General features: G+C 40.6%; 1 protein-coding gene across 1 annotated transcript in view; it reads left to right on the forward strand.

Annotated features, from left to right (window-relative positions):
• The window catches only part of TRAPPC8 (trafficking protein particle complex 8), an 82,291-nt gene extending 56,999 nt beyond the window's left edge, over positions 1 to 25,292 (forward strand). Inside the window, exons 20-31 of the mRNA XM_015414568.1 lie at positions 825 to 982; positions 1,521 to 1,960; positions 2,769 to 2,916; positions 5,175 to 5,271; positions 7,420 to 7,488; positions 7,582 to 7,622; positions 8,693 to 8,878; positions 10,313 to 10,414; positions 12,291 to 12,338; positions 18,627 to 18,772; positions 23,580 to 23,669; positions 24,501 to 25,292. Coding sequence (XP_015270054.1) covers positions 825 to 982; positions 1,521 to 1,960; positions 2,769 to 2,916; positions 5,175 to 5,271; positions 7,420 to 7,488; positions 7,582 to 7,622; positions 8,693 to 8,878; positions 10,313 to 10,414; positions 12,291 to 12,338; positions 18,627 to 18,772; positions 23,580 to 23,669; positions 24,501 to 24,735 — 1,760 coding nt within the window. The 3' untranslated portion in view covers positions 24,736 to 25,292. The remainder of the gene's footprint in view (positions 1 to 824; positions 983 to 1,520; positions 1,961 to 2,768; positions 2,917 to 5,174; positions 5,272 to 7,419; positions 7,489 to 7,581; positions 7,623 to 8,692; positions 8,879 to 10,312; positions 10,415 to 12,290; positions 12,339 to 18,626; positions 18,773 to 23,579; positions 23,670 to 24,500) is intronic.
• The last annotated feature ends 1,752 nt before the right edge of the window (positions 25,293 to 27,044 follow it).

The raw sequence follows: 27,044 nt of genomic DNA on the forward strand, positions 1-27,044 counted from the left end.
CATTAGAATATTTTCAGGGATGGCCTTCATTTGGTGGAATGAATTCCTGGATAATGTTACAGGTGTCCCCTTGCTGCTGCTCTTCTGGGGCTTGTAAAGTGGAATTATTTAAGAAAACTTTTTCTGTTTGGTTTTGTGGAGGTCATTGATTGTAGTATGGAGTTATATTTATTTCAGTGTTTTTAGTGATGGTGTTATAAGAACATAAGAACATAAGAACATAAGAGACGCCAATGTTGGATCAGGCCAAAGGCCCATCCAGTCCAACACTCTGTGTCACACAGTGGCCAGAAATACCAGTGCCATCAGGAGGTCCAGCAGTGGGGCCAGGACATTAGAAGCCCTCCCACTGTTGACCCCCCCAAGCACCAAGAAGACAGAGCATCACTTGCCCCAGAGCCCCTAGCTTAGTTTGTAACCTGTCATGAGTCCTTCAGGAGAAAGGCAGGCTAGAAGTAAATAAAAACATCCTCAGATCACATCGAACTATATCATATTAGGATATGTGGTCCAGTCTCAACTTCCATATTACATACCACAAACTAAAAGAAAAGAAGTTGAAACTTTAAGTCTAGCAATTAGGCCCATGCTCTTATTAGCCCTTTTGTTCAGAGAATGATATTAAACAGGCATTATAAATAGCAGCAACATAATTTCATAAACTTTATAAAACCAGTTTTGTAAGTTTGGATCATTATTTTCATACTTCAGGTATCAATTGTACCATACCCATTATAATCTTAATGGCATCTTTAAAAAAATGAGATAAGAGAAGCTGCTTATTTGTTGAACTTCAGGATCCTATGTGTTTGTTTTGTTTTCAGGAAAATATATTCCTAATGGAACATCAGTTCGAGGCCGACAAGATTTGGAAATCCAAGGCCCTCGCCTAAATAACACAAAGGAAGAGAAAACATCTATTAAATATGGACCAGATCGCCGTTTAGATCCCATTATTACTGAGGAAATGCCTTTACTAGAGGTAAAACTGATAATTAACAGTGGTGTTAAAGATGGAACAGCCGCTTTTGAAATATATTAATGTTTCTTCTACTTTAACGTTTCTAGCTTTTCTTGCATTTCCAGTGCCTCAGTTTAAATTTGCTAGATTCTACTTGAGCAAAAAATAGTAGAATTTAATCCCTGTATTAATGAAATACGTCTTGTTTGTAAATTAGCATAGGATGCACTTTCCCGCCACCCCAAATATACTATTAAATATACTACTGAAATTGTATTTTTGCTAACTAAGTTTGGCTGAAAAGAATGTCTAAAACCAAGGGGAAAAGTCTTCTGTCATTCTAGTTTCCTCTAATTTTATGGGCTCCTATTTTTCACTGTCACCATCTACTTTATGTTATTAAAATGGCAATTACATATAAAAAACTAAAAGCCATATTTATTTGAACCTTGTTGAGTTCTTTTATTGCTAAATATGGACAAATTAAGTGTGACTGTACTGCTTTTTTCAACTTTCACAGATTGTTATAACATATTAATATTTTTCTGTTCCAATGCAGGTATTTTTTATTAACTTTCCAACTGGGCTCCTTTGTGGAGAAATCCGAAAGACTTATGTAGAGTTTATGAATGTAAGCAAGTGCCCTCTGACTAGACTGAAAGTTGTCTCTAAACGACCAGAGTGTTTTACCTTTGGTGGCAGCAGTAGCATTTTAACTCCATTAAGTCCATCAACATCCGAACATTGCAGCGCTTACAAGACTGTTCTGAAACATTCTACCTCTGTATGTTCACTGATGTCTTCAGCTTCTTCTGTAGACTTTGGGGCTGGAACAGGAAATCAAACGGAAGTGATAGATGTTCCACTTCCTGACTCCGTTCTCCTCCCTGGAGCTTCAGTACAGCTACCTATGTGGATACGTGGGCCAGACGAAGAAGGCGTTCACGAAATACATTTTTTATTTTACTATGAAAGTATTAAAAAACACACAAAAATGTGGTAAGATTTTTTTAAGCTAGATTTTGTATTTTTATGGGTTAATGCCAACAGATTTGTAAACAGAAAGAGCATGTGAAAGAGGAAACCTTTGTGAAGATAGGAGTGTTTACCATCAGGCAGTTCAGTGGTGAGGGGACATTGGGCTAAATTGCCATTGCTTGCTCTTGTACAAATTACAGAATTGAGCATATGCGGTAGGATGATGGTTGTCTCTGAATGCTTTTCTATGTATTTATAATGGTCAGATAGCCAGCAGAAGTTGTTGTATAGGAGCATGCACTGATGCACAATTGTGAGGGGAAGGACTACACATTATTAGGTTTATGTTTGTAGGAGTTTATGTGCTGGTAACTACACAATGCAGCAAACATATAGAGCCAGCCGGCACAAGCTCTGAGTGATCCTGAAGCCCCACCTTACACTGAGTTTACTCAAGTTTGTATATTTTGTGAATACACTTTGAGTTGATAAATTTAGGCATATTTTAATAGTCTGAAATGCTGTTTATATCATGTGCTGTTATTTGTCCAGAGATGGAGCTGTATTTTTTTTTTAAATGCATTCTGTGTAAGCATCTTGGGCAAAAGCTATAACTTCTTGTATTTTATATTAATAATTTCTTATTTGTTTCATGTCTTTACGGACTATGATGAGGCCTAATGCATAAATGAGTTAATGGAGTAATTCATTTTAATATTGGTATCTTAATTGTTAGTGACCACATTTTTGTTTTTACAAATGAAATCATTTGTATGATACTACTGCTGAATTGTACATGAAGGGGAGTTAAATTATTTTCTCTTTCTAGTCACAGAGTATTAAGACACACAGCAGTTATTTGTACCAGCCGATCACTGACTGTACGGGCTACTGCATATCGAAGTAATGCTCTTGAGGATGAAAAAGGTGAAGGTGACAATATGCTAGTGTTTGTGGATGTGGAAAATATCAATACTGTAAGTCTGCTCAGAACTGGGGTAACATTGTAGTTTTGGGGTTTTTTTAAATCAGAGTTTCTGGTCATTACAACAAATGCCTGCATGATTTTTAGAATTATATATAGAACTAACTTTGAAATCACTTGAGCTAAATTTGTATACAAGGAAAATTAAATTCCATTTTTTGATAGCTCAGTGTAAACTAGCTCCAGTATAATTCTTGGCCCCAGCCTCCTCTACTTTTACTTGTGCTACAATGATGTATGAGATAAAATAACATTTAGGTACAAATCAGGCGTTATCTGTAGCACTTGATTGCCACAGGGACTTACAGCTAGGTGTCACCTGCAAGTTCCCCATAGGAATTTAATTCTGCAGTGTCACAGGGGCCTGATTCAGTTGGGGATCTCCGTTTTCAGCAGCGTGCTCCACGCAAGGAGGGGGTGAACATGCACTGAATAGTTGCACATGCAGCTCCACCATGGCACCATTTTGGATCAGAAAAAAGTACAAAGTGAAAGCTGAAGCCTCTGCTCCTCCGCAAAATGGTTCCAGTCCTAATCTGGTCCACACAGATTTTTCTGCAAGACCCTATGGTGATCACATGTTATACATCAGAATCATAGATTTCTCAACATGGCCCATCTATGGATACTTAATTCCAGAGATCAGAGCCATGAATAGAAAATAGATATTTCTACAAACCTGAGAAAAGATCCAGGTTTGCAAAAAATTCTGAAATCTTAAAAATAAATAATAAAATTGGGAGTTAATCCCCCTCAAATGAAGCACCTCTGCCTTTAAGAAATAAATGCCCTCTGAGATCTTCGTAGCCATTGTAGTGGTTTTGCTAGGTTGCCACAACAATATTGCCCACCCCAAAACCTTGGTAGACTGGAAGGCCCTGGAAAGTCTACCTCTGCTCTCCTCCTTCCTGACCTTGATAGGAATGCTACCATTCAATTTGTGCAACTCATCCAGTTGTGCCTGTGGCAGCCTCCACACAACTTGCATGACTTGGTCAGACCTGGTAGGGGCCATCTGAGTGATTCATTACCTCCCAGATTTTGCAAGTTGGCTGGACTTTTCCTAGGGAGAGACTGCCAGAGGGAGGCAAAGAGGAAAAGCTGAGAGCAAGTGCGGTGGTTAGAGGGTCATACTAGGATCTGGAAGACCCAGGATCAAAGCCCTACTTTGCCATGGAAGCTTGCTGAGTGAACTTGAGACCAATCACACTCTCAGCTTTATATACCTCACAGGGGGTTGTTATGAAGATAAAATGGAAGAAAGGAGAATAATGTAAGCTGTTTTGGGTCCCCTTGTGGAGAAAAGCGGGGGTATAAATGAAGTAAATAAAGATGAAGACTTGGGGGGGGTAAATAAAAGAAAAGTTGGTTGCTAAGTGGAAAGGAGAAAATATATGGTAAATGCTTTGTTATCTAGCATTCATGGAGAACAGACTTTATTGGTGAACCAGATGTGCTGGATAATAAAGCTTGTTGCTCTGGTCAGCCAATCAGAGGAATTTGCAGTGACCATACTGCACCCCATTAAGAATGTTGTGACAGCCTCCATGCCTGGTGGGACTCTGCCTCATTAGCTATTGAGCTATTGGAGGCCATCCTGCTCAACATGCAGACAGCTGCCTGGGAGCCTGCAAGCAGAACTGGCTCAAAGCAGGCCGAGGGGGGAGTACTTTGAGAATGATGTTGGGTGCCAGCTGGCAAAAGGCCAGCAATAGCCAGAGGCATCAAACTGGCCAGCTACGGAGGTAGGATTGAGGAGTGTATGTGCCTTAAATCACAGGAGTATAGTGGCTGATGGGGAAGGGTGTCCTCTGGGCAATCCCAGTTAACTAAGCATTTTGAATAATCAAATGCTGGATAATAAAGCTTTTACTATAGTTAAAAACCTGGACATTGAAGTATTTCAAATGTACAGTGACTACTTTTATTGCATGGTGAGTGAATGCTGAGATCTGGAAGACATTTCCAGATCTTAAAAAGCTCAGGTCCAAAGTTGTTGCTTCTAACAAGGCATTTATGTATTGAGTAAAAGCATCTATACTAAACTAGGACCATAGCACACCCTAATAAAGGTATTACTTCTTGCTTTTGATTTGACTGTTTTGTGCTGCTTTAACCTTCTTTAAAAGGACAGAAATAATAGCTATCAAGTATTTTTTATCCTAAGAAGAATTGCCTAGCTTGTATGATGAAAACCTGGCCCTTGAAACCAGTCACTTACTTCTTTCTCTCTTCTTGGGGCTTGCTTAGAGTGAAGCTGGTGTAAAAGAATTTCACATAGTACAAGTGTCTAGTAACAGTAAAAACTGGAAGCTGCAGGAATCCATAAATCTCTCTGAAGACAAAGGTTTGTGAATTTTCCAGATACAGCAATTCAAATTCTGTTTATACAGATGTTAAATAATAACATGAACATGTTTTTCCCTGGGAATATATGGCTTAGTTTCTCTTTTTTTTGGTAATAAATGACAGCTAATATTTTTCAACATAGTTTTTTTTGTGTTCAGTGAGCATAAACTGCCTTTTTCATTATTATTTTTTTAGATTAGCATCAGTAAATTCTTCTAACACGGGGTGCCCATAGGCACTATATTTTTTTAGAAAGTGGGTGGGGCCAGGTGGAGCTCCTGCCCAGCAGGGCTTCTCAGTAGCCATTGGAGATCTGATTGGCTGTGCAGGTTAAATAATGTTTTGGTGGCATCTGTCACTAAAGTGTTGGTTTTATTCTGTCTTCACTCTTCTTTCCCATTGTATTTTTTAAAAACTTACTCCTCTTGTACCCTGCATTTATGCATCCTTTGTATGTGTTAGTGTGTGACCCCACCTCTTGTGGTGGACATTTTGTGGTGGATTCCACCTCCTGTAGCAGCCATTTTGTGGTTGTACCCTCCGCCCTGTGTCAAAACTCCAAAAGTGTCCACCAGCTCAAAGAGGTTGGGGGACCCCTGTTCTAATAAATTAAAACAAATGGGAACAAAGTTGCATCATATTATTTTGCAGTTTTTAAATTATTTCTTTTTTTCAAAAACAGCAGAAAAGGGAAAAAACCCCTCAAAATTCAATTATTAATAAAAAAGAATATATATAATAGAAACACAAATATAACAGCAGTGATGGCATGTCTACACATAAGTTTCTACAAAAGGTTTCAAAATATTTAAAATAAGTCCAAACACATTTGTCATCTATATACCATGCAGTCAAATGTTGATAAAGTTGTAAGGTCCTTAATCCGTTGATGACATCTCTTTAATGCTGTAATATGAGTCTTTGCCTGTAGGAAGGGCAGAGAGGGTCTTGTTTTCATTGGCTGTCATCAGCCTCTTAAGAGATGAGCAGATAGAAGTACATAAGAATCCTCAAAAATGAATGAACTTTCTAATACAATATTGATATGAGTGATAACTTCCACACAGCCAGAGCATTTAAGGGATGTGTTCTGTGAGCTGCAGCACCAACAGTTAGACACTTTACTGAGTCCTTTGCTAAAGAGTCACTGTGGTGTCCAGTGTATCCTAAACATGTTGTTGTGGGTTTTTCTTTTTGCTGTTTGTTGCAACTGAAGATTCATAGAGAGAGCAGGTATAAATTTTAAGGTCATATTCGATTGCTTTGACAAAACAGGGTGCTCTAGCACCTTACTCCATTTTTGAGACTTTGCATATTGTATTTATTAATCAATATCAAATACCTATAAACAAATATAGTAGGTTTTGTTGTCTGCATTGATTCAATTAGAGTTTTCAAGAATGGAGGGGACTCCAAGTCATTTAATGCTGCAAGGCCATATTAGATATCATTAGCTGTTGCAATGAAAATACTTCCATTCAGCAGAAGTTGACAAGTCATACCTAGACTTCAGCTGAGAAGATGACAAAAGCTCATCATTGTAGTCTGTAACTGGTTGACAAATTGTACCCAAAGAGTGCTTGTTAATGGTTTCTCATCCTTTGGGAGAGGAGTGACAAGTGGAGTGACTCAGGGATCTGTCCTGGGACTTGTTTTGTTCAACATCTTTGTAACTAATTTGGATGAAGGAATAGAAGGAATGCTTATTAAATTTGCTGATGATACTAAATTGGGAGAGGTAAGAAATATGGTAGAAGAGAAAGTCAGGATACAGGATGATCTTGACAGGCTGGAAACTGGGCTAAAATAAAATGAATTTCAGTGGGGATAAATGTAAAGTTCTGCATTTAAGTAGGAAAAATCAAATGCCTAATTATAAGATGGGGAAGACTTGTCTTGGAAGTAGTATGTGCAAAGATAAATTTACAGTATATTTTGTCAAAAAGCTTTCTCAGCATCAGGTGAGAGAATAAGAACTTGTTTAAGATATTTTACCACTTAAAACAATCAGATCAGTAAGTTATTTAATGGCACAGCAAACCTCAGGCTGTATATTTTGCCTGCCTTAAGAAGTTGGAAAATAATGGGTTGGTGGTAGGAACCATGTATATATTTATGACATATATTTTAAAATTTCTTCTATCAGATATTAAGCTGGCTAACAGAGAGAAAGGAAAGCTGTGCTTGAAAGCTGTAAGATGCAAAAATTTATTAGGTATGTGTTTTACTTTTTTGGGGGGGGAAATCTACAATTAAGTATTGACTTCATTTTAAGGGACTGACACTTTCTTTTCTCTTCTTCTCTTAGATAATTATACATTTGCAGATATTATTTTTGGAAATGAACAGGTACATGTTGTCATTTTGTTTATGATATGTTCATTGGTATAAAACAGCTTTTGTTCCTTAATATGATCATTTGTGGGAAAACAATCCCTGCTAAATCTATGTAGCACAAGTAATTTTTTAAAAATCCAACATGTCTTGTATCACTTGTTCACTAAGTTCATGTCTGGAGACTTCTTAAAACTCTTATTAGAACCCCATGGTCTCCCTTCTGCACTGTAGACATATTCTGAATGTGACAATGCTCTGGCCCTATTCATTATGAAAATGAGCCTCCAAAGTCCATATGATTCTCCCCCCTTTCCTCACATATGGGGTGTAGTTTGGAGACTTTCTGGTTTGATATATACCACAGTTTCTTGTGATGTCTGGGTTAGGCAAAATGACAAACTGTGGTGTATTTCTTGCTTAAAAATTGGAATTCTTAATATGGTTTAGTTCGAGTTTAGAATGTAGGTTTGTGGCCAAGAAATTCTGAAGCAGTTTGCCATTTTGGATATCAGTCTGGATATCACAAGTGAAGAAGAAAAAGAGATTGGATTTATACCCCGCCCTTCACTACCCAAAGGAGTCTCAGAGCGGCTTACAATCCCTTTCCCTTCCCCTCCCCACAACAGACACCCTGTGGTGATTTGTATCAAACTAGGAAGACTTCAGTCTGCATGTCATGCACAGTGGAAGGGAGAAGTGGCAGGAAAGTTGTTCATTCCAAACTGAGGTATGTTCATGATGTCTGAATGCAGCCTTTGTATACACATATGAATCTCAGTTTGTGTCTGAACTCCCCCCCCCCCCAAAAAAAAGCCTAAAGTGTCTTAAAGCTCAGTAATTTTTTTTAAAAAGGAAGTCTAATGGTTGAGGAAATGGCAAGTGCACACTGGCATGATTTCCCTCCTTTAAAATTTGTGTACTAAATCCCCAATTTGATTGTTGAAGAGTAGTTTTGGGGTAGCACAATACAAAAGGTGAGAATAGAATCCGTGAAATTCTCTGAACTGCAGTTTGTATTTCAGGTTTGACAAATATTCTACTAGGCTTTCTAAAAATAAAGTATAATGTACTGCTTTTTATAGATTATCAGTTCCACCAGTCCATGTGCAGATTTCTTCTTCCGAAGCTTACCATCTGAATTTAAAAAGACTCAAACACAACATACTATGCATGCTTCACAAGGAAGTGCAAAACAGTCTCTTGACAATGCTGTCAGACTGATACAGAAATGTAGCGAAGTGGATTTGAATATCATTGTACTTTGGAAGGTACGTATGAGGATATTATGTCTGAAGTTTGCAAAAAAATTGAGACAGGTTATATCAACCTTAAATAAGGAGTGTGTACATCTAAGAGTATATAACATGCTTTCACATAAAAGACTGGATTGTATCAATCTGTTTTGCTTGTGGTAGGCTCCAGTGGAAGAGGCATGTTCTGCCAGAAGAAGACTCCACTGTTAACAGAAAGCACTCATAGGATTCAACCGTTTAGGCTGTTTTCAAAGAATAAAAGGGAAAGCATTTTAGTAACTTTATCCTCTGATGTGAAGGTTATTTAAAGGTACTAACATAGGTATAAGCTAGGGGCCAAAAAGAACATATGATGCAGTAGGTATGTGACCAAAAAAGAATTATTTTTCTTCTGAGCACCCATGTATGAGGCCCATCCCATCCCACCTCACTCCCCCAACTCTATAGCCACTTACCTGGGCCCAGGGATGGATGTACTCACTTGGCAGAGCAGCTCTGGGGCAAAGTGCAGCTGAGCAGCCCTGTGGCAGCAGAGAGAACACAGGTGAACCACAGGAATGGAGTATGTGGCTTCCAACTGAGATCCGGGCCCTGCGGGATTTGGTACAATTCCACGGGGCCTATAAAATGGAAAAGTACCACCAAGCATATGGGTGAGGCTGGGAGAACTATTTATGCAGACCTTTGCCCTTCCTCCCCCTTTTCTTCCCCTGGACAGTGTTATGATGTTACTGTGTGCCATCTGATCAGTTGTAAATGTTTAGAACTGTTTTTAATTTGTATGTTTTGTATTATAATCTGTTTATCACATGTTGTGACCTGCTCTGTGCCCCATGATAGTGCAGGAGAGCGGGATATAAATTGACTAAATAAATAAGTTCAGTCTTTGCTAATAATATGCAGATGAAAGCAAGAATTTTATAAATAAATAATAAATGGCTGCCTTTCTCTAGAACAGTTAATCTTTAAAAAATGAAATTCAGTCATCTTAAATATTTTCTTAATAGGACCCAGGGGGTTGAATTTAAGGGATTCCGGCCAAATGAGGCATCATATTCTAACAGAAGAAAATCCTTGGATCCAGCCTGTTGTCTTTGATGACAGTATGGAGTAAAACTATATGGATTTTTTTTTTACATTAGGTCTTTAAAAGGTTATTCTTGCCTGCTGGGTAGTTTCTCAGCATAAAAATTCTCCTTACCTATTACCTTCAAGGAGCTCCAGGGTGTATGAATTTTCCCTTCTTCATACATCTCACAACAGTATGAGTAGGTTAGGCTTTGAGAGTCTGACTGGGACAAGGTCACCCAGTGAGCTTAGTGGTGGAGTGAGGATTGAGTCTGACTCTTCTTGATCCTGGTCTGTCACTCTAACTGCCCCTGGCTCTTAGCAATACCTTATGCTTCACACAGTTTTTATTATATTCTCTTCCAATTTTATCCTGTGCAGGCATATGTTATAGAAGATAACAAGCAACTGATATTGGAAGGCCAGCATCATGTTGTGCTTCATACAGTAGGAAAGGAGGCATTTTCTTTCCCACAAAAGCAGGTATTATGGAATAATTCTATCTTTTTAGTTTTTAATAAACATTGTTTGCTTTTCAAAATGATATTGGTGGCATTTGGTTGTAATATTTATTTCTTAACTTTTGTACATGTAACCCAACAGATAAAATATTCTTGCTATATATGGTTATAACACAGCCAGGTGTTGAAATAATATGGAACTGATCTTCACCCTCTGGGGAGTCCCAGAAGTCAGTCTTTGTGCAACAAGAGAAAAAATAAAGCTGCAAGATTTTGCTCTCGAATAGGGAAAGGCATATGTTTCCTAGGGATGCATTCCAGATTCATTGGGATGGGACTCTATTCTATGTCCCTCCATTTCCACTCCTTATCAAAGTTATAGAAAAAGCCAAGAGAAAAAGATCAAATATGACTTTGGTTCCTTTTTGGCCTCATCAAATCTGATTTCCAACCCTTATGGATATCTCCCAGGGACAGTACTTCCCTTTGCCCAAACAACCAGATTTAATCAGTATTAATCAGGTGTTTCATTACAATCTAAATCATCTCAACCTCATGGTTTGGAGGCTTGGGATAGAAACTTAATATTTTCGCAGGAGGTTAATGACATACTCCTGCATTCACGCAAACCTAAGTCCTATATATATATAAATGGAAGCAGTTTTCTCTCTGGTGCAGTGAGAGGGAGATTTCTCCAGGTAGTGCTTCATTACAAGTAATATTTGAATATCTTGCACCTGAGGAACAAGGGTCTGTCTTTTTCTTCCTTAAAGGTCCACCTGGCTGCCATCTATTGTTACCATAGGGGAGTTGATGGGAAGGCGTCAATTTTCTCCCATCACTTGTCCAAAATACTTCTTAAGGGACTAGGTAATCTTTTCCTGCCTCGGGACCCATTAGTTCCCCAGTGGTCTCTCTGTGTTGTTTTGACACTACGGAGTTTAAACCACTTATCACATGCTCATTGGCTGAATTCTCTATGAAAGTCTGTTTTCTAGCGACTGTGACATCAGCCAGGTTAGTAGCTCTTCAGATGGACCCCCCATTTTTGAAGATCTTTCCTGAGAAGGTAATCCTTCAACCCAGTCTTAGGATTCTCCCTAAGGTAGTTTCCAGGTTCCACTTATCTCAGGATATTATTCTGCCCGTCTTTTTTCCTGCACCAAGCTCTGAAAATGAACGATTTTAGATATTAGAAGGGGTGTAGGGTTAAGTGCCCTTCAGCCTGACAGGAGAGAATGAAGATTCCCAGACACTTCCCACAATCAGAAAAGATACCTTTAGACGTTTTATCTGCTAGTTCGACATATTTGTGGTGGCATAAAAATGTTAAAAATAAATAAAATAATATTTTTTAGCCTTTGTCTGTAGACATAGCTATTTGTATTAGACTGAAATTCTGTCAACAGTACTTGGAATGGAGTATGTGTATTTCCTTGACATCATTCCAAATTCAAATGGCTTGTGACCTCAACAGGCATTTCCTGCAGTTTGGTGTTATCTGGAGGCAGAATGCTTGACCTAGCAGAACTGTGTATGCCAGCAGTCTCACAGCAAGTTGTAGTAAGATAGAAGTAGATAGTAGAACATCATTGTAGATACAATGGAGCAAACCAAATACCCACCTAATCCAGTGTCCTGAGAATGGCCACTGTGCATGTAGGCAGTAGCCTTCCATAGTCCTGTGTCGTGTCCCCCCCATATTCCAAGATGTATGGTTTCAGAACATGGATAAATTTACTTTAAGTTTCATGGTAATAGTTGGTGATAGACCTATTCTCCACACATTTTGCTCTCATTGCTGTAGCACATTCAGTTGGTGTTTTCATTGACCTACTGGCCATGACCCCCAAGATGTTTCTTTGATGGTCACTTACCTTAAAACTTTTATTTTACAGGGTTTTAAAAAAATACTCGGGAATTCTGACTGGGAAGACTTGGAGCAGGTAATGGAATCTAGGGGAAAGGTCCACTTCTGAAGTATTATATCCTGCTTAATTTGAATTAAGTAATTTTTAAAGAAAATTATTAAGACAGTACAGCAACTATGGGAAAAAGTCAGGTTTGGACACTTATGCTTAAGCAGGTAGCTCCTTACTGCTGTAGTAGGGAGGCTAACAAATGACATTATAATGAAATAAAAAGGTAAGCCACACCGGAACAATTGCATTCTTGGCTTCATGGAATGTTTGACTGTATAAACAAGTGTAGATTGTATGGGGGGGGGGAGAAATCTACATTTTCCTCCATAATCAATAGAAACCATTAAGTTTTTAGAAAAACACGTTTAAAATAATACCAACTCAACAGAAAAGCCTGTTCATATTAGTTAGAGACTTAATATTTTTGCAGGAGGTTAATGACGTACTCCTGCATTCAGGCAAACCTAAGTCCTATATGTATAAATGGAAGCAGTTTTCTCTCTGGTGCAGTAAGCATAATCTCCATGTGGAAAAACAAGTATATACTTTAACTAAGGTCAAGGAAGGGGTAAAGGTTCCCTTGCTTGAAAGCCAGTCGAATCCGACTCTAGGGTTGCGATGCTCATCTCCGTTTCAAAGCCAAAGAGCCAGCACTGTCCGAAGACATTTCCATGGTCATATGGCTGGCATGACTAAACACCAAGGCGCACGGAATGCTGTTACCTTCCCACTGAAGTGGTACCTATTTATCTACTTGCAATTTCTTGCTTTCGAACTGCTAGGTTGGCAGGAGCTGGAACTAGAGACGGGAGCTCACTCCGTCATGCGGCACACTTGGGTCTCGAACTGCTGAACTACCAACCTTCCACAGCCTGCAGTTTAGCATCTTAACCACTTGAGCCACCGCAGCTCCTATTAGGTATCCCAAATATTGCATGCTGTGACATGGCTTAAATTAGTGTGGTTGTCAGCATGGATTAATGAGGGAAATTCCTCATCAGAATTGATAATTATGCAAAGAACAATTAGAATGCCACTTAGACTCTTTTTATGGGTCACTCCAACTCTTAGGAAGAGAATATAAGTAGGGAAATTTAATTGTAGATAATCTGATGCAGAGTTGTGATAAATATTGCAAGAAGCTTCCTCCTGGGAAAACTTGCTTCTGCTGCCAGAGATTTGGATATATTTTAAAAAATATATCTTCTCTAGCTAGATAGTTTATGCTTTGATAATCTCTGGATCTTCGACGTGGTCTCTGTGCTTCACACCCATGGGATTCAGTGCGCACGCGCTGGATCGATTGACATTGTAGCAAGCTCTTTAACGGATTTTCGCGCCCAGACCTCGGGCATGTGCAGGAACCCCACTGCGCATGCCCAGAGGGGAGGGCACAGACATCCCGCCAGTTCCTTTCTTACCGCCGCGTTGGAAAGACCTTTTCTCCATTGGTCTGATCGGTTCGCTGTCTTTGGCTATTTGCCTCACGGCTCTTTGGATTATTTCCTCACTTTTCTCCTTTTTTCGTATTATTTCTTTGTTACCTATTAAAATAAAAAAACCCCTTTTATTTTTCCTGAGGGGGGAAGTTGCCGTTTACCTCAGCTTGGCCTTCGGGCTCTTACCCCCCCCCTTCTTCTCTGCTCTTCTTGTTCTATGGAGAAGAAGTGGGGCTTTTTTAACCAGTGTAAAGGCTGCGGTAGTAAACTCACACCGCCTGACCGCCACGCCCTCTGTATTTTTTGTTTGGGTGAGTCTCACCGACCTGAGTCTTGCCAGCACTGTGCTAGGTTTTCAAACCAGACCTGAAAAAACCGAGCTGTGTGCCTCAAAGTGGTGCTACTTGAATCAGTGCTACATCCTTCCTCAGCGATAGACTCCAAGAGACCCTCAACCTCAAAGGCTCCGGTATCGAGGCCTGCCTCCAACATCGCCCAACCGACATTGAAGCCACCGGCATCGAAGGTGCAATCCTCCGCCTCCACGCCACTGAAGAAGAGGCCCAAGGCAAGTAAAGATAAGTCCACAAAAAAGGGCTCCTCTAAGCCCCTAAAGGCGGCAAAGAAGGTGAAGGTGGCGGCGCCTGCACTGGGTGATGCCCCTAAAGTGCCCCCCGCTCCATCGACATCGGAGACACACGCTCCTTCACCGATACAGACCATTCAACTTTTGGACTCCCCTGTACAACAAGTAAAGCGTCCTTACTCCGACATCGAGAATGTGGAGCTCCTAAGTCATCCCATGGGTGCAGAGCCTTCCCTCTCCTCCGTCATTGACATCGACGGTATCAGAAGCTCCTGACATCGATACAGGTCGGAACCCATGGGTGTGAAGTACAGAGATCACGTCGAAGATAAACAGGTTGCTTACCTGTAACTGATGATCTTCGAGTGGTCATCTGTGCATTCACACCACCCGCCCTCATTCCCCGCTGCTGTCAGCTTCTACATTTTCAATAGGGGTTGATTCGCGGCGGTTTGAAGGAAACTGGTGGGATGTCCGTGCCCTCCCCTCTGGGCATGCGCAGTGGGTTCCTGCGCATGCCCGAGGTCTGGGCACAAAAATCCGTTAAAGAGCTTGCTACAATGCTGATCGATCCAGCGCGTGCGCACTGAATCCCATGGGTGTGAATGCACAGATGACCACTCGAAGATCATCAGTTACAGGTAAGCAACCTGTTTTTCTATTATCCTATATGATGAAGTAAAAGAAAGTAATTCAGATTACTTGGTCTGAATATCTTTAAATGAAGAGTTTTCTTACAGATCTAATCTACTAACGATATTTTAAGGGGGAAAAGTGAATTTGAAATAACCACATTTTCTTTATAAATGGAACCAAACTTTAGAATATTTCAGTAGTTTCAAAGAAATGACAAAATATAACTTTGAATGTAATAATAGCTGCACACTTGGTTTTGGCACGGCATTGGAAATTGAAAGATATTCCTGATCTAAATAGTGGTTAGAAAAAGTAAAGGAGGTCAATCTGATGATTAAACTCACATATTTCAAAGCAATTAAGATCTTGAAGAATTGCAGTCCGAGTGGTTAAGGATTATTAATTGTATTCAGATCAAAATTCTTGAGCGACAATGACTAGTTTGATAATTATGTGCATATATTTGAAATTTATGTTTGTAAGTTTATGAGCAATCAATTCGAAAAAGAAAGAAAGCTAAGGTCAACACAGTCAGTTGAACAGATTAATATTGCTAATTTACTGATTTAAATCATCCTGAGTTAAACAAGGTAGTGTGGGATAATATCATATGGAATCAAGGAATTAAATTTGTATTCATCTTCATATTTCTCTCTGAGGTGGCAAACCTGTGTCTTGGCTCTTCTACTACATCCTAGGTGTGGTTCACTTGGTGAAATGCACCTGTAAGTAGAAGACCAGCTTGTCAGAGAGAAGGCTGGCAAATATCTAGTCTATGTGCAGGGCCTTTCTTTTTGTGTGGGGTAGCTTTCATTCATATGAGCTCCCCCACACACACAAACACACACCTGTAGCCCACATTTGAACAGTCTGGAAATGTGGGTTACTCCAGTCAGAAAGAACTAGGGCATAGTTTTAAACAAGTATTTTGTTTCTTTTGCATTTGGCACAAAGAAGTGACCAGTAAATAGACTCCTGTTTTTTATATTTATGTGCAACCACTGGAGCGCTTTCTCCAGTGGTTGTGGGGTAAGGTGGGCAGTCTTTCAAGGTGGGATGGATTGCAGATAACATCATCTTAAAGAACATCAATAAGAAGAGGGGCCTCCTCTTAGCTTCCAAACCAACCCTATCTGGCTTCCAGAGCATGGGGTCTTCTGCTAACAAAGCAACAATTTCTTCTCCTTTATTGCTCCCTTCCATGTATTTATTTATTTATTTACTTCATTCATCATTTGCCTTTCTCGCTGAGACTAGGGTGAATGGAGAAGAATTTTTGGATGATGTGCCAGGTGAAGGGTCAGGGCAAAGTCACCTTTCCCTCTTGAAATTTCCCCAGATTCCTCTAAGGTATAGTCAGTGTTCAACTAGAATGCTGTCTGACAAAATCAAAGAGGGAGATGGAAATGTACTGTGATAACCTTGCTGCTTTTTTAGAGCAGCATCTAGATGCTGAGGGCCACAGCAAATAATTCTCTGTTCTATTACCTATGGTCAGATAGTTGGCCTAAAGAGGCCAAGGATGAGAAATGTCTGTCTGAAGCTTTTCTTGCTGACTATTCAGTGGGTGCCATATAACTTGCCCTCAGTGATTATCAAATTGGCAGACTGCAGAGGGCCTTGATAATGGAAAGTGGATCCATATGCCTCGTTGTATCTCACCAATATGAAATTCATAGGCACCAAGCTATTTAGAGAATCTATGGATGCAATACTGGTCTAGATGAACACCATGAACGAACACTATGTCTGTTTCATGAATTTGAGATCAGAGTGTGCCCCACATGATTGAGAAGCTACAAGCAGATATGGCAACTAACTAAACCAGCTGGAAGAGCACAGACCTCAGGTTCCCAGCACTTTCCTTCCACCTACTTTAGATGAGGGATGCTGGACACATGAATTCAAGATTAGTATTAAATGATTGGAGCCCAGTGCCATAGTGTGGGCACAATTGGAGTACCAGAGCTGACAGGGAGGCATAAGTTATGGATCACTGCCCACAGATATCAGATATTTTGAAGTGGGCAGAACTCTACCTATAGCCAAAGCAGAACATTTAGCAGGAGTGGAGAACAGAATGGTAGATGGTCTGAACAAGAGAAACTAGACTACTAAATGGGATCCTGTTTGAGTTGTACTCAGTAGTCTTCATCCAAATTTGCCAATGCTATAGGATCATAGAAGGTCTAGAAGCTGTAGTCAATTTGCCAATGCTATAGGATCATAGAAGGTCTAGAACCTTTGCCCCTCCATCAAGTTGCTAGTTGGCCAGGCTGTTATCTTTAACCCCTGTTGAGACACTCTCTCAACAGTAGCTAGCTACAAGTGTTTATTTATTTAGTTATTTAGTTCAATTTGTATCCCATCCTCCCCGCCAAGGCAGTACTCCTGTATGTATTTGTTTCCATCATCCTAATTCTCAAAGTCTTGCAAAAATTGTTAGATAGGTGGCAGAAATACTACTACTGGTGCTTTGCTGGCCAAAAAGACTACAGCTTCTAGACCTTCTGAAGTGGCCATGTTCAGGAACCTTAGCTTCTGTATCTGACAGATTTTCTATCTGAAGCCCTGATACCATGCCTTCAGCCAAAGCTCTTCTAGGTCACAGCATGGAGGTAGATTAGCAGCTGGTGTGCTTGGATAGTGTTATAGTCACTCTCCTAGCCTTCATCAACAAAACAGGATCTATCATGTCACCTGGCAAGCTTTTTCCAAGTGGCGCATGAATTGCCAAATGGCAGTTGTCAGCATACTAGATCACCAAGAAGGAAAACTTTCTTCTTACCATCCCCATGTACATAGGTTTTGGAGTAGGTTATTGTTGCTTAAGCTACCTACAGCACAGAGATTCCCACACAGAACTTAAACGCAGTTCTGACTGCACTCACCAAATATCTCTTTAGAGCTATGGAACTCTGTTAGAACAGCTTCATAGGAACCAGCTCTGAATGCAGAGTATCAGAACTCAATGTACTGTCAATAAATAAAGAGCTCTATATTGTCTGTAATGACAGTTGTGGCCAAGTCACAACCCACATGGCTGTAATGGACCTGCCCAGGATGAGCTCAGTAGTTTGGTAGTCAGTCAACTGCCTGGGAATGACCCAAACTCACTTGTTTTTTTCTGTTCCATAAGGCTTGAGAAGCACAGTATCAGAAAACAATTCAGTGGGCATCTTGTTGGAATCATTGCCCTATATCAACAAGATAAAAGACCTTAATGTCAAAATCCCTATTCATCTCCTTCAAAAAATCCACTTTAGGACCAGAGTCTTGTAATCTATAGTCTCTAAGTAGATTCCATCTGTATAAACACAACTTAATCAGTTTAAGTCCAGTGGAATGTCTTTTGCTTCTGTACTATTCCATTTCTTTTTCAAATAAAAATGTATCTAGCTTTCAAGCAGTTATTATTTATATATACAATACTGAAGAAGAAGCACTGCCATGCTTGTTCTGGGAGCTAAGGGGAAGCCCCTCCCCTGTTGCTGCTCTGTGGTGTGACACAGTCTGCAACCAATAGGAGGTACCTTCCTGTCTCAAAAGAACGATTGAATATGAAATCATGGAAAATTCTGATTTTTCTTTCTCGTCTGAATGATTTCTTCTCAGTTTTTAAAAAACTGCTTGAATACTTTTATGTTTCAGGAGTCTCCAGATATGGTTCTCTTCAACTTTTTCCGGCCAGAATCCACATCAGTACCGGCAAAGCCATCTCTAGATCACCTGTCTAACCTTATTAAGACTAGTCTTCATTATCCAGAAACATATAATCACCCATTTCATCAGAAAAGGTTTGAATGTCTTTTGTTTTTAATTTTATATATTTATAAAATTCCTATACCTCCTCTCCAGAGAACCTGCTTGAGTCAGATTACAAAGCAGAACACAATTAAAACATAAAACACCATAAAATTAATAATTGTTATCAAAAACCCACCATTAAACATGCATCAAGAGCATAAAAATAGCATAATAGCAGTTTAAAACAAGTTTCACAGAACAGTTTTCTGACTAGAAAATGACAATAAAAATTATGTTAAGGGATCAGCCCCTTAATTAAAAGCCTAGGTAAAAAGAGAAGCCCCCCCTTCAATGAGCAGAAGCACCTTCTGCTTTTGCAGCAGAAACTTTAGGTCCAGTTCTTTGGGGTGTTTTTGCTTTTCTTTTATGTGCTGCACATGATACAATAAAGAAAATAAAGTCACTGTTCCAAGGAGCTTACAGTCTAAACTTTGATCATGGGGCAAATCAGAGAGAAGGAAGAGAGGCAGAACTAACAAAAGGGTGAACAGGAGGGAGAAGGGCAATGAGGGATGTTTGTGAATAAATGCAGTTATAAGTTTAGCATTATTTTGGATGAGAATTATGCCTTAGGCATCACCTGATGTTTTTAAGCAGAGAGAGAAAATCTCTTCCAGAAGGGACTGGAAGAAGCAGAATTTACCTACATAGCATAATACCCAGTCCTAAACTGGCTGCTCTTTTAAAAGGAAGATAAAATGCTTAGCAGAAAAAAATGCATAAGGAGTTTGTTTCCCATGATATTGATTCAGTGCCTGTAAATCGGGATTTTCAAGTAAGTCTCTTAAAAGTGCACAGGAAAATATCCAAAGGCACTATTACAGAAATCCTTATGGTCCACTTGAGAGCAATGCTCTGTTCTCACAACAAAAAGCAGAAAAGAAAAAAGTGTCTCTTATGCAAGCAATAGATAAAAAACCCCTTGACAAAGCACATAGCTACAAAACCCATCCCATTAATTTCTTTAATACATTTTGATTTGTGGCATCTCTGGATATTATATTCTTTCTGCTTTCTTTGTGGATTCGTGCAGTGTTGTTGTTTTTAGAGATGAGCTCAAACCTAAAAACAGTGGTTCAGTTTGGAGTGGCCCCCAAACCAAGCCTAACGGGCCCCATCCAAAGTGAATCAGCCCAGCAAGTTCAATTCCCTCTTTTCTCCTGACTGCGGCTTGCCACGTGGCTCGCTGGGAGAAAGGGGCAAGGATTGCCTGGGAAGGGCCTTCATTTAACCCTTGCTTTTTGCTCCCACCCTCAAAGGGGGGAGCAAGATTTAAATGACTGACAGTCAGGGCTCTTTTTGTAGAAAAAGCCCAGCAGGAACTCATTAGCATATTAGGCCACACCTAATAGGTCAAAAAATCTTGCTTGAACCAATATCTTATGTCCAACAATTATTCCCACACTGGATTGGAATCAATTCCTAAAGATTCCTATGGAAATCAACTTGCCTTCCTGCAGAACTAGTATGCTGAATATGAATTTTTAAGGTTGCCAACCTACAGGTGGGGTCTGGAGATCTGGAATTACAACTGAGCTCCAAACTACAAAGATCAGGTCAATGGCTGCTTTGGAAAGTAGAGTCCATGGCATTATGCCTTGCTTAGGTCCCTCCTTCCCCCAAACCCCACCCTCCTCAGGCTCCACTCCCAAATCTCCAAGGATTTCCCCAACCTGGATTTGGCAACCCTAGTTCACTGGCAGAACAACCCTTGGTTTGTGGATGCACTGGACGGGAGTAGTTTGTGGACTGTGCACCAAAGGAACCAGTCCAACAAAATTTTATTCAAGGTATAAGATTTCATGTGCCACCCACACTTCTTCAGATGGAAGAAGTGTAACACACGCAACAATGAAGCTACTTTTTCAGATGTTTTCTCTTGCATGGCAGTTAGCACCAAATGACTTTAATACAGACTTTAGACACACATATATTTGCAAGCCATTCCCAACAAGACATGCCGCCTAGGCTCGGGTCATGAGGTCCAGTCACGCATTTCCCTTCCCTTCGCCAGTCTCCACCCAAAGCCATCAACCGTGCAATCCTAAATAGAGTTACACCCTTCTGCATCAGTGAGGATGTGACTGTGTTTAGGACTACAGTGTAAAATTGCAAGAATAAAACTTTCTAGTTCAGTGTAATTTTGATTCTCAGGACCAAAGTCTTCCTATACATTATTTCAGAAACCTTCCCTCTAAGCTGTGGAATCTTGTGGGCAAAAATTCTAGTTTGTGAGCTACTGGCATTAAAATTGTGAGCGAGCGATTTGCCTACTGCATAGATTAGTTTGCCCTGGAGCCATCTTTCCTGAGCTAAGACAAAAATATGTGAGCCGGAGGCTAAAAAACTGTGAGCTAGCTAACACTAACTCAGCTTAGAGGGAACACTGGACACGTTGTGTGATGTATATTCCTGTGCTTTGGGGACACAAGGCACCTCACCACTTACCCTTTTTGCCATATTAAAGTGACACTGATGTAGGGTAGTCGTACCTTGACAGGTACTACTGGTTGGAGGGCTCCTGCACAGCTGGCTTGCAGCTCGTGGAAGAGTCTCTGGTCCCAGGTTCAATCCCTGACAGCATCTCCAGTTCAAAGGACCAGTCAGTGGGTGTTGTGGAAGACCCCCGCCCGTGACCTTGGAGAGCTACTGCTGGTCTGAGCCGACAATACTGGCCTTGATGGTGTGATTTAATATCAGCCAGCTTTGTGTGTGCGTGCGTTTTCAGTGACACACACACCCCTCCGGAATTTTCTGTAAGAATTTTTTTAAGTCCTTGGAAATCCCTCCCCCCATTTTCCCCAGAGCCCCAGATCTCCTCCTGGGCGACTCCTGGACAGCAAGGAAGGGCCAAGAGCTGACTGCCTGTCCGAACAGCCGGACGAGTGAGGCAAGGGTGGGGCTACAAACCTCCAGGCGCTGCTCACCAGGTGACAGAGATCACTCCCCCCCCCCGCTGGGACAAAATGGCTTGTTTTCCATGGTGGTGCTGCATCCCAGCGAGGTTCCTCCCATCCCTGGAGCCTGCCCTCCCCAGACTCTACCCCCCAGTCTCCAGGATTTCCCCAGCCTGGAGCTGTCAATCCTAAGCAAGGGCACTCCACTTCGGCCAAGGGGGTGCTTCGGGTCCATGAGAGGAGGAATGCTGCTGCGCCCTCCAGCCTCCAGCTCACAAGTACTGGGGCCAGCAGGCTGTGAGGGAGCCCAGGTGTGGAGTTGTTGCTGTGGTGAGTGGGCCAGCGCTGGAGCACCATCGCAGGGGGCACTGCTCTCTCTGCAGGCGGACCAGCACTCTTGAGCGTTGGTTGGGAAACCAGCAGGGCGGAGGAAGGAAAGAGACACACATGTAAGGTCGGGAGGAGGAGGAGGAGAAGTGGCAGCTAGAAATGGACCCACTGCCAAGAGCCGACCCTGGACCCAGAGGACCCCCCCCCCTGACGTGAAACTCACCCAAACGTGGTCTGAGGCCAATGGAGGAGGCGGCAGGATGACGCAAGGGCGGTGGGGAACCCCGGCGGTTGCCCTGGAGGACGGCGGAGATGCGGCAGCCGGCTTGACAGGGCTGGGAGAGCACACGGGGAGAATCAGGCCCCACCTGCAAAGGATGCTCCAGGGTGGGCTCAGACCGGCCGAAGATCAGCAACTGCCCACGGAGACAAAACCTGGGCTGGCAGAGCGACAAGGAAGAGCCAGCAGGGAAGCGAGGGCAGGGGCGCCTGGGCAGGGGCAAGGGAGGGGCGAGGCAGGCTCAGATGCCAGAAGCCAAGATTGGGTGGCTCCTTTAGAATCCTTTACAAACCCAAATATATATCAGAAGGAAACTCTGGGAAGGTATCAGGACTTGTTAGATAACAAACAAGAACTTTAAAAGGTTGAAAACTATAATTGGTTTTTCCTCCCTCCCGTACTCACCACTGGCCTGCTTCAGCCAGGTTACTTTTGAAACCTCTTGAGAGCTTATTCAGCGTTTTTTTTAGTTACAATGTCTGCTGTTGTACAGATATTGCTTCTCTGTTGTTTGGATTTTTAAACACTCGTTTAAATTAATAAGTACATAAATAACACACACACCCATTTCATACATAGCCCCAGTGTGAGGATTTTGGATACACATTATGGAGTTTTGATCAGAAGTAGATTTAGTATTTTGGAAAATGTATATGATGCTTCTCCAGACAGCTGCCCAATGTAGCGCGCGCGCTCTCTCTCTCTCTCTCTCTCTCTCTCTCTCTCTCTCTCTCTCTCTCTCTCTCTCTCTCTAATATATAATGTTATTGAAATATTGTGTAATATAGTGAAGCAAAACTCTTTTTTTGGTGTACTGTTTTAAAGTTTTGTTATTTATTTGTAAGCTCTTTGAGTCTCAAGTTTGAAGACTGGCAGTGTGGCCATGGATCTTAATTAGAATTTGCATGCGGACATGGAGGACAAGCTACATTATGCTACATGATAACTGCAGCTTGAATCTCTATGCGAGCCATTTTCAGGATGATGAAGCTCTTACAATGAGCACAAAATTTATTTATTTATTTATTTTATTCAATTTATACCCCGCCCTCCCCACTATGCGGGCTCAGTATATATAAAGTATATAACCAATCATGGGTTTTTATAAGTTGTAAGGAAGAAATGCAGAATTGTAACATGTTAAAATGAAAACTGGCATTTGTTTACTAAGCGCTGGAACAAAGTATGTATTGGATATAAATCATATGCATTCACACACATTTCATATTTACTCTTCTATTGAGCCAGTTTAAGTATTCCAGAGTTACTAACCACATTTTTCTTTTGCAGCCTTTGTGTAGTCCCAGTCATTCTTCTACTTTCAAATTGTTCTCAGGCTGATGTCGATGTGATCATAGATCTGCGACATAAAACAACAAGGTAACAAAGATTTAGTGTAATAAAGGACTCTCAAAAACTTATACCCTGAAATTCTTATTGGTCTCTAAGGTGTTACTGGACTCGAACCTAACGTTTCTTGCAACACAATCTCTCCCTGTGTATTAACTAGTGTCCAGAAATTTGCTGGTCAGCTTGCCACTGCAACTTGCTTGTTTTAGTGTGGCAAGTAGTGAGAGTTCCTCTTCCTTCTTCTGAGCTCATGGAAATGGGGGGCCAGGGCTCTCCTCTTAAATACTGATTTTGGAGCAGTTTATACTCAGTGCCTTGGGAGCCACATGTGGCTCTTTGACATGTTCCCTATGGCTCTTCTGAGTACCATCCCCAATGCAGCACCTGCCACAGGTTTCAGGAAACTGTGCAAAGCTGTTGCCCAGTGGACGTTGTGGTTGGCAGGTGGTTCCCACAGCACAAAGAGGTTCTTCTGACCACCCCATCTTTTGCAATCATCTTTTGACATCAGGAATAATTTATCTTTTGACAGCCAATCTACAACAGAGTTCTGGAGAACGTGAAAGCTTGCACACCGCTTTGTGCCATAAGTCTTACTTGCAAGCCCTTTCTCCCACTCCAGATACACAGTGGCTGGCTTAGGTACAGCAGGGATAGGGAAAGATAAACCTGCATGCTTAGAGGTACTCTGCTAATTTAAAAGGTTGTAGTTAATAGGTTTAATATTAATAGGGGGTGTGTGTTAAGTATGGTTGAGGGAATTTCTTGGGGGCACAGTCACTTTGAGACAATCATGGGTTTGTACTAATGTTCTCAAGCATAAGCAGGAGAAATTTGACTTTTCCCCCCTCTCTTTTTCAGTCCAGAAACACTTGAAATTCATGGCTCATTTACCTGGCTTGGGCAAACCCAATACAAACTTCAGTTGAAAAGCCTGGAGGTATCTAGTCTGCAGTTAAAAGCATGCTTTGTTCATACAGGAGTTTATAACCTTGGAACCCTGCGAGTATTTGCCAAGCTTTCGGACCAAGTTACTTTGTTTGAAACAAGTCAACAGAACTCAATGCCAGCACTGATTATCATTAACAGCATTTGAGTTGCTGCAGGATTATCTCAGAAACCAAAAAAAACAAAAGAACCCTGTTTATTTACTGTATTTTTTTTAACTTTGCAACCGTGACATCTGACTTGTGTAAAAGATGTAGATAAAATACTAACGTTCTAAGACTGCTTGTCTACTTCTGTTTCATAATGCCAGGCACGTTGGATTTAAAGTTGATATCCTTTTTCAAGTATTTCGTATGTTAAACAGAAGTACTCCTAGCAACTTTGGCTCTTCATAACAGAACTGGGAAATCCTTGTATACCACCGACTCTTGTCAAAATACAGCTTTACTGCTGTGGAAACATTACAGCATATGTTAATATTTGTGGCTGTATTAGTCAACTTAGGACAAAGACTTTTGTTGGCATTTTTGCTCTAAAGCCATCTTGGTAATTCCATTGTTTCTGTGAAGTCCACTAGGATATAAAATATGAAGCCTATCCAGTTTATTTTTACTTTAAAAAATTAAGTTGGGGTTTTTTCATGTTCCGATAGCTGGTTCTTCTTATAACTTGCACATAACTCCAACTCAATATTTTCAAATAATTTTGAACCCAGTGAATATCTTCATCTCAATACAAAATGCACTATTTCACAACCATGAAATGTTTGTCATTTAAACTTATTCACTTTATTATGTAACTATAACAATTCAGTTGATCTGTTTAAAAAAGTACTCATTAATTAAGCTTTTCAAAAATGTATTATATTTATAACGTGCTGTAAATAGAATAAAATGTGCACCATATTTATTGTACTGGTTTCTTTCATGATGTTTTAAAAGTGGCAAGGAATTAGGTGCCTGTTAATAGTGGGTTGTGTTGGTGCTGATGTAAGTATCACTGCTTTCATTGAATAACCTCGTTTTCGAGGTCATAGTAAGAATGAATGAGAACATAAAGTGCTTTGCACTATGTTTCATTTATAATCCACCATCTCACTGAGACTCAAAATGGATTACACAATTAAAAACAGAAAAGAGCAAGAGTCCAGTAGCATCTTAGTAGCAAAATCTGTGGTACGGTATGAGCTAAAATGTGAGACTATGTCCTAATTATTGGAATGGGGGGTGATTTCAGATGCCAAATAACATTAGCAGTTGAATGACAATAGCAGGCATGATTGGATTAGATGTGATAGTAGGTGTGAAAAAAATCAGCATTGGTAATGAGACAGGAAACGTAGGTCTCAATTAGGTCCAGCTGGATACATTGTCGAGCTTTATTATCAGTTGCAATTCAGCAGTCTCTCTCTCTTTGAAATTCCTTTGTAATGCAGTCTAGTACGACTAGAGTCTGGGAATCTTAGAATTGAAGCTAGGGTACGTATTCTGTCCATCTATATGTGGCTAAAAGGTCATTTCAATCCACAAGGCTTACTTCCCCTGATATTCCAGGATGATTTCCAATCCAGTTGGATCAAGGCAGTTCACTATCATATTCATAGAATTAGCTTCTCACCTCAACTACTTTTATCCTATGGATTTGAACAAGCCAAAGAGAAAATTAAACAAAGAGTTGATGATATTGAGCAACAATCTGACATCTCTAAGGCTTCCAAACTCGGGGTGTTGTTAAATATCAAAAGCACCATAGAGCCGGCAATATATTTGACTTCAGTGGAGGGAAAGAATTCTAGAAGGGCATTTGCCCTAGCTAGATGTTCTGCCCTTCCATTTGTGGTTATTCAAGGCAGATACAATAAAAACCCCTACTCTGAAAGGCTATGCCCATGCCTTTTAAGCGAGGTTGAATCAGTAGAGCATATGTTCTTCAGCTGTCCATTTTACAGGGAGGCTCATCAAAATTATTATCCCATTAGTTGATAGGACAACTGGGCACATTAACGCAAACAAAGCAAGGCTTCACTGGCTCCTATCAGATAAGAATGCAGAGATTACACATTCAGTCGCTGAGTTTTGTGCATTCTTAGATTGCGGGAATCGCATTTTAAAAGTTCTTAAATTCAGATTTCTATTTTTGTATATTATGACTGTTTTTCTCTCCCTCACATATTATGCTTACTCTGTATGTTGGTCTTAAGACCGTAACCAACTAACTAGTACAATTAAAGGACAGTCTAGTAAAATTAAAACACTAGAAACGAGTGTGTGCAATGATGTTGCAAAGTTAAGAACAACACACTCCAATAGAGAATTAACAGTGCCTAAAATTTCAGACATTGCTGACTCTTCAGGCAGGCCATTCCCCGAGGTAGGTGCTCTGACAGAGGAACTTCTGGTATGAGCAGCTGTTGATGCTCCCTGTTTGCAGGGCGGCATTTTTAAAAGGCTTTGCTTA

Source organism: Gekko japonicus, unplaced genomic scaffold (genome assembly GCF_001447785.1).
Source record: "Gekko japonicus isolate JY-2015 unplaced genomic scaffold, Gekko_japonicus_V1.1 scaffold559, whole genome shotgun sequence".
NCBI classification, from domain to species: Eukaryota; Metazoa; Chordata; class Lepidosauria; order Squamata; family Gekkonidae; genus Gekko; species Gekko japonicus.